Raw genomic sequence first — 6,798 nt, 5'->3', positions numbered from 1 at the left:
GGCTCCTCAGCAGCTGCAGGAACCAGGCTCCTCAGCAGCTGCAGGAACCAGGCTCCTCAGCAGCTGCAGGAACCCGGCTCCGACACCCAGATCGTCCCACAGCGAGCCCGATTCTGCTCAGAAGGTCTTTCAGACGTGAAGCTGGCCTCAAACATCAGGTGATCCGTTCAGATGTTGGTTGATCTCTTAGCCCTCAGAGTTCGTGTTGGGGAGGACTCTCAGCTGTAGCTTAGTCTCTGTAAAACTGACTAAGTTAAGTCTTTTTCATTTCATGGATTATTAACAAAACCTTTTTTTTTAACATTTTTCAAAATATTTCTTCTCATTTTTGAAAGGAAGAAAAGATGTTTTTTGGGAGGGATATCCTGTTTTTTATAAGTTTGAACAAACAATCCTTTTCTTGTAACTTTGTGTTTTTAGCAAAAGGAAATATGCTGAAACAAATTAGGAGTTTCTCAGACCAACTTTCCTCTGCGTGTCATTATTTGTGTCTCAGGTCTCTGCGGGTTCTGCTGCATCGTCTGTTATTGACTCCGTTCCTCCCGCCCTCATTAATTTATCCCGTTATTGTCTGGAGTAAAACAAACGCTGTATTAAACCTGCTTGAGCTTGAAATAATCTCACTGCTTCCGTTCATTGAAAACATGAAAACAAATTAATTCAGTGAACAACAAACCTCAGCTTTTTAAGAATAAAAACAAGCAGCAGCAAAGCTCACAGCAGTCACAGACTGCAACAATATTTGCATTTAAAAAGGTATTAAATTAAAAATATCTTGAATCAAAATGTAGCCTGATCACCCTACGTATGCATCAGATACAGGAGGAGGAGCTGTGAAGCTCCATCTGTCCTGTTGAGGACATTTCACAGACCTGTGTGGGATTCTACTCACCACGTCTAAAAGGGTGTTCTCCAGGGACCGGTACTCAGCCGAGGTCTTATTGAAGAGATCTTCAGTGAAGTCCAGGTTGGTGAGACGCAGGCTGAAGAAGACAACCAGTTCCGGGCTGTGGATGGCCGTGGTCATGGAGGGCGTGGTGAGGTACGTCAAAGAAGGCGGAGCAGTGATGCCAGCGGTGCTTTCTTTATCTCCTGCAGATGTGAAACCACTGCCTGCATCTGTGGTCGGGATGCTGGTGTGGTCCGGCTCCTTCAGGAAGTCCTGGACAGTCTCATCTGGAGCAGCTGGAGGGCTGGTCCTGTGTTCACTTTCTGCCTTATAGTCAACAGTAATGCTGACTGGATCGCCTCGGCCCGGCTCGGTTCTGTCCTCCTGTAAAGACCCAGCAGCAGCAGCAGGGGTCGTAGAGTCCTCTGCTGCCTCCAACAGTCCAGAGTCTGCAGTCGGACCGGCTGAGGTCACAGCCGGAGGTGTAGGAAAACCTTCTGACGCTGGTCTTCCTGTCACCATCCTTTCTTCAACCTCTTGTTTCTCCATCTTGGATTCTTCTGAGGCTCCTGCTCCCTCTGATTGGTCGCTTTTCTCGGCTTCAGTCACCTCTGAAATTTCAGACAAAATGTCAGAATAAAACCAAAAACACTTCAAATAAAGATGAGCACAAGTTAACAAAATGTGCTGGGGATTTTTAAAGAGATATTCTGTCAAATCGTTATCAGTAGTTAGCGCCTTATCAGCTGTGACGTGTCTGCAGAAAGAGGCAAAAGTCTTCATCCAGGCTAGGCTAATGGCTAGCCGAACAAAGGCCAGTTTTATAAAACAACTGCATGAAAGAACCCTCCGTTAGTTAATAATAGGACTCTACAGTGTTTGTTTAGTTTCTTTCATTCTACACCAGTGTATGATGGAGGATTAAGATTAATGCTGACGGTGCTGAGGCTGTGAACGTATCCGCCCGTCGGATCAGTTCATCTTGTCAGTCCAAAGGTTTCCTCAGCACCATCTGTAAACACACGGTTTATTTCTGCACACATACGTCGTTGTTCTGTTGAGAAAACAGCAACAAGCTAAACTGTAGAGGTTTACCATGAACTAATGTAACATTCTTTCACACCGCTGGTTTTGACAAAGAGCCTGAAAAACGATGATGAAAGTCTGGTCTTTGTTTGGCTAGCTGTTAGCCCAGCCTGGATGAAGACTTTTGCCTTTTTCTGTGTACCCTGTGCTGTAAGACTGATGTTACAGCTGATCAGGTACCAACTGTGGATAACCTTTACTCAGATCATCACTCCAGGTTGACTAAATTATTTCAACTTTGCCAAAGGAAATTCTGCAGAAATGGAGAGTTGACAGACCACTCATCTGATGGGTTCTTACCTGGGACAGTTTCTGTTGTTCTGACGGCACCAGAGTCCGTCTCCAGCTGAATGTCCGTACGATCAACTTCCTCCTGGATGTCAACATCATCGATGACGGGATAGTTGAGGTCCGATCTGCCTTCGTCAAAGGGCTGAGCTGGTATGATGGGTAAGTTTTCCTCCTGGGAGGGATAATAGTCATGACTAACATCAGGATAAAGTTTATCTTCTTGAAGAACTTCAACAGCATCCCCTTCAAAGTGAAGTCCTTCCATGGTGCCCTCCGGATGAAGGATTTTGATCGATACAGCAGGTGGTTCGGTAACATCTTTCTCAGGCGCTGGCTCTAAAACATCAGCTGTTTTCTCCTTTGGACGTATTTCTGAGACATCAGCACCTTCCTCAACTCCAGCCTCCTCTGATTCTGACTCTGAAGTCTCAGGTAATCCTGGGGTCAGTGGGTCTGGCTCTGATGCTCCTTCTGGACCCTTGGGTGACTCCTGAGTCTCGTCTTCAGCTCGTGGAGGACGTTCTGGCTCAGAAATTTCCAGTGGCCATCCATCTGGTAAAGAGACAACTTTCACTTCCTCTGGTTTTACAACCTCAACATCCTCCATCTCTGGTTGGGGAGTTTCAGACACATTTGGTAACTCTGACTCTTTTCCAGGTTCTGGTTCTGGAGATGGTCTAACCTCTTCCTCTTGTTTCTCTGGTGATTCATGCCTTTCCTTTTCAGGAGGAGAAACACCAACTAAACTTTCACTTGGTGTTGTAGCTTTAGGAACTTCTTTATTGTCTAAAATCTCCTCCAGTGATGTGTTGGGTTTGAAAACATCCTCTGGGAAAAGAATTTCAACAACTTGTTCTTGCTTCTGTTCATCAGTTGTCTTTTCCTCGACTTCTGCAGATTCAGGCACTTCAGGCACCGGTTCCTGTGGTTCAACAACTTCACCCACTTTCAACAATTCATCTGTTTCCTTTGAGAGGTCGGGTAAAGTTTGGTCTGTGATGTCAAACAGACTTTCCTCCAAGACTTTAGGTAAATTTTCCTCTGATAATTGTGGTACATTTTCATCTGACACCTTGAGAACCATTTCCTCCGAGACGTCAGGAACCCTTTCCTCCGAGACGTCGGGAACCATTTCCTCCGAGACGTCGGGAACCCTTTCCTCCGAGACGTCGGGAACCATTTCCTCTGTGACAAAGGAGTCTTTTTCCTCCACCGATTCAGGTACGGTTTCCTCAGACACTTCTGGAACCCTTTCTTTAGAGACTTCAGGTTTGGTTTCCTCAGAGACTTTAAGTAATGTTTCTGCTTCCTCATCCCCTTCTTGTAGCGTTTCTTCAGGCTCTCCAAGTACTTTTTCCAAGGAAACATCTGGTACTGTTTCCAAGGAAACATCTGGTACTGTCTCCTCTGAAACATGAGGTCCTATTTCCTGAGAAATTTCAGAGACTGGTCTTTCTGAAATGTTCTCACCTTCAGCCCCATCTAGCTTTGACTCTTGTTGTTCGTGAGGTTCTGAGACGCCCAAATCCACCTTCCCATCATCTGGAAGAGCATTAATGTCCTCATCTTCTTGAAGGTTTACTGATGCCTCAGTGGGGGTCTGCTCTGTGACGGCTGGCTCCTTCCTTGTTGTCAGTAAAATCTGAGCGGTTGGAGTAAACAGAACACCAGAAGGAGGAGTCAGGTCTTCCTCTGAGATCAGGTTCGGAGACACAGTGATCGATGGAGCATCTGCCTCCACCTGGAGAATCACAGGAGGGGTTGGGATGTAGCTGCGCACAAGTTCACCGGTTTCATTGTGATGAATGTTTTCAATCTCGTGCTTAATGATGAACAATTCTTCTTCCTTCCACTCCTGATCCGACGGCTCGGGTTCAGTCACATAAACTGCGTCTGATTCATCAAGAACGTCTGCAGAAGTAGGCGGCTGCTCGCTGCTCGTTGTCCCATCAGTCACTGTCGTTTCCAGGTCTGAGGCAGAATCCAGCAGAGTCACGAGAGCGTTTTCCTTCTCCGTGGGGGCGAGGGGGCCCGCCGGCTCCGGCTCCGGCTCGGGGAGGACAACATCAAACTCATTGTGTGAGTCCGGTTCACCCGACTGTGGAGAGATGGACATTCAGGAGGATTCAGTCTGAATTAAAAACAAAATAAGGATTTCTAAAAAGAGTCAAACAGAACCCATTAATCCACTTTTACTCTAACTTTAAAAAGCAGAAGAAAACCCGAGCATCAGTTTTAATCTATGAATCTGTTAAAATGTTTAATTTCTTTAAGATAAAGTTGAGTTAAATGTCTCACCTCGTCCAACACGTCTTCTGAAGAAGCTGTGGATGATGGCAGGACGATCACTTCTGCTGCAAAAATGAGAAACAAACCTTAATCAGGTCAGTTACTGCTGAGTCAGCGTTTTGATTTCCTGTTTAGACTTTCAGCTGTTTTAATCGTTGTTAGTTCTTCAGTTTATATATTTAAAAGCATAATGCAGAGAACACAGGAGGTGAAGGGAGAACACAGAAAATGATGCTCTGAAACTGGAGTTTATTACTGAATAACTCCGTGCCCAGCAGCCCAGCAGCTGGATCAGTATCAGGAAAAGAGCGGACCCGTCCTTTACACCCGGCCCCGGGTCAGAACAGGAAGTGGCGTCAGGTGAGTACCTGGCTGGAAGTTCAGTGAATCCAGATGGACCAGCAGAGACACGTCCTCACGCAGCGCCTTGGTCACCATGTCCCTGAGTCCAGAGTCGGCAGGCGTCTTCGGTTCGGCTGTGGGCGTGATTTCAGGCGCGCTCACCTCAAAGACCAGGGAGCAGTGCACCGAGATTCCTCCGGGTCTGAGGAAAAGATTCAGAGATTTTGTGCTTTCATCTTGTAAAAGTTTCTGAAATGTTCAGGAATCTGTCAGTGTAAGAGACTGAGCTGCTGGATTAAAGGGATTTCATCTTCTAACAATTACAGTTTAACGTAACGATTCTGACAAACATCAATATTCTGCTCAGGTTTCAGAACAGATGATGAGAGTGTGATGCTGTTTGCAGCAGAAAACATCACTTTATTCCTCATTCAGGCAGCATCTCATCACAAGTGGAAACAAACATGTAACTCCTCTTCACGCTGCTTCAGTTTCATCGTCTGTTACTGTTTTAAACTCTGTGCTCATGTTGTTCTTGTTTTTAGCTGCATTTTAAACAAGTCATCATGAAGACAGGGACAGTTAAAACTAGGATTCTATGAAGGAATGCATATCACCCGCCTGCCACCTGATGATGGGAGCTGTATGGATGTGGATGACTCTCAGCTACTGGTGCTTTGCAAGAAAGGCTCGAAAGTTTCTCAAAATGTTTGCAGGGATTCTCAGTTTCCTCACATGAATAAACTCCACTTAAACAAACACCCTCCACTGAAGTTGCATAGAAGATCTGGAAGTTTCCTGTTTCCCGTGATGTGGAGTTATTTTACATGAATATTCTGCAGTAAACCCCTCAGAGCTCGTTCTTATTGTCTGAGTGAGGAAGGACTGAGATGGAATCTGAGCAGGAAGTTGTGAATCCTTCCTAAGATTAGAGGACGAGCTCCCGCTGAGGCCTGGGCTCCGTGTTATTGGCCGTGACAGCCTCAGACACAACGGGAGGGCGGTTCAGGGGAGGGGGGCTAATTAATGGAGGGGAGCAGCCTGACAATTACTGTATCCACCAGCCTCCCTGTGTCACAGCTCGGATAGAGAGGACGTGCTCGAGGACAGCAACACCACAGGCATCGTGTTAACCTCTCAGCTGGTCTTTGGTCTGTCTGCAGATCTCTGTCCTGAACTCTGAGGACGTTTGGATCTGAACTGGACCCAAAGGACAGCTGAGCAGATACACAGGTGTACAACAGGAAGCAGGTATGACTGAGCTGAGGCTCTTACCTGTCGGTGTCCTGGGTCTCGCTTGCATGGTGAGGAGGAGAAGAAGGGATTAGAGCTGGAAATGAAACGGCACCAGGAGGAAGGAGAACAGAAGTCTCATACATTCATGAGTCACTTTAAATACGACAGGAAGACTCAGACATGCTGGTTGTGTCTGATGAAGGGAGCCCAGAAACACCAAAAACATCTTCTCTAACTCCAGCAGGAGGCTGTGGTTTTCTTTACTGACAATCTAAGCTGACAGAGACAGACTCTTATTGTGAAAGTCCAGGTTCAGTCCTCTTCCTGTTCCTCTGAATCCTCCTGAACATCAGAGCTCTGATTAGAGACGACAGGAAGGATCTGTGGGGGCGGCCATGATGGAAACATGGGAGGAAGAAAAGAATGCTGGGTAATATAGAACAGCAGGAGGTTCTGATGGTCCCACAGGTTCAGGTTGGTGGTTCTACAGGGTTTCTGGAGGAACTGGAGAAAAAGAGGAAAGACTGTGGGAGGACCAGGTTTAGAGCTTCTAACAGGACCAGGTTTAGAGCTCCAACAGGACCAGGTTTAGAGCTCCAACAGGACCGGGTTTAGAGCTCCTAACAGGACCAGGTTTAGAGCTCCTAACAGGACCGGGTTTAGAG

The 6,798-nt window shown here is 46.5% G+C and overlaps 1 protein-coding gene across 1 annotated transcript in view; it reads right to left on the bottom strand.

The window, feature by feature from the left end:
- The window catches only part of LOC108251036, a 19,105-nt gene that overhangs the window by 8,622 nt on the left and 3,685 nt on the right, over window positions 1–6,798 (bottom strand). The window contains exons 3-7 of the mRNA XM_017441191.3: window positions 6,173–6,193; window positions 4,924–5,099; window positions 4,565–4,620; window positions 2,276–4,364; window positions 893–1,500 (exon numbers count right to left, since the gene is read on the bottom strand). Of these exons, the coding sequence (XP_017296680.1) occupies window positions 893–1,500; window positions 2,276–4,364; window positions 4,565–4,620; window positions 4,924–5,099; window positions 6,173–6,193 (2,950 nt within the window). The remainder of the gene's footprint in view (window positions 1–892; window positions 1,501–2,275; window positions 4,365–4,564; window positions 4,621–4,923; window positions 5,100–6,172; window positions 6,194–6,798) is intronic.

Source organism: Kryptolebias marmoratus, linkage group LG19 (assembly GCF_001649575.2).
Source record: "Kryptolebias marmoratus isolate JLee-2015 linkage group LG19, ASM164957v2, whole genome shotgun sequence".
NCBI lineage: Eukaryota > Metazoa > Chordata > Actinopteri > Cyprinodontiformes > Rivulidae > Kryptolebias > Kryptolebias marmoratus.
Note: the sequence above shows the minus strand (reverse complement) of the source record. Positions and strands in the feature narration are given on the sequence as shown.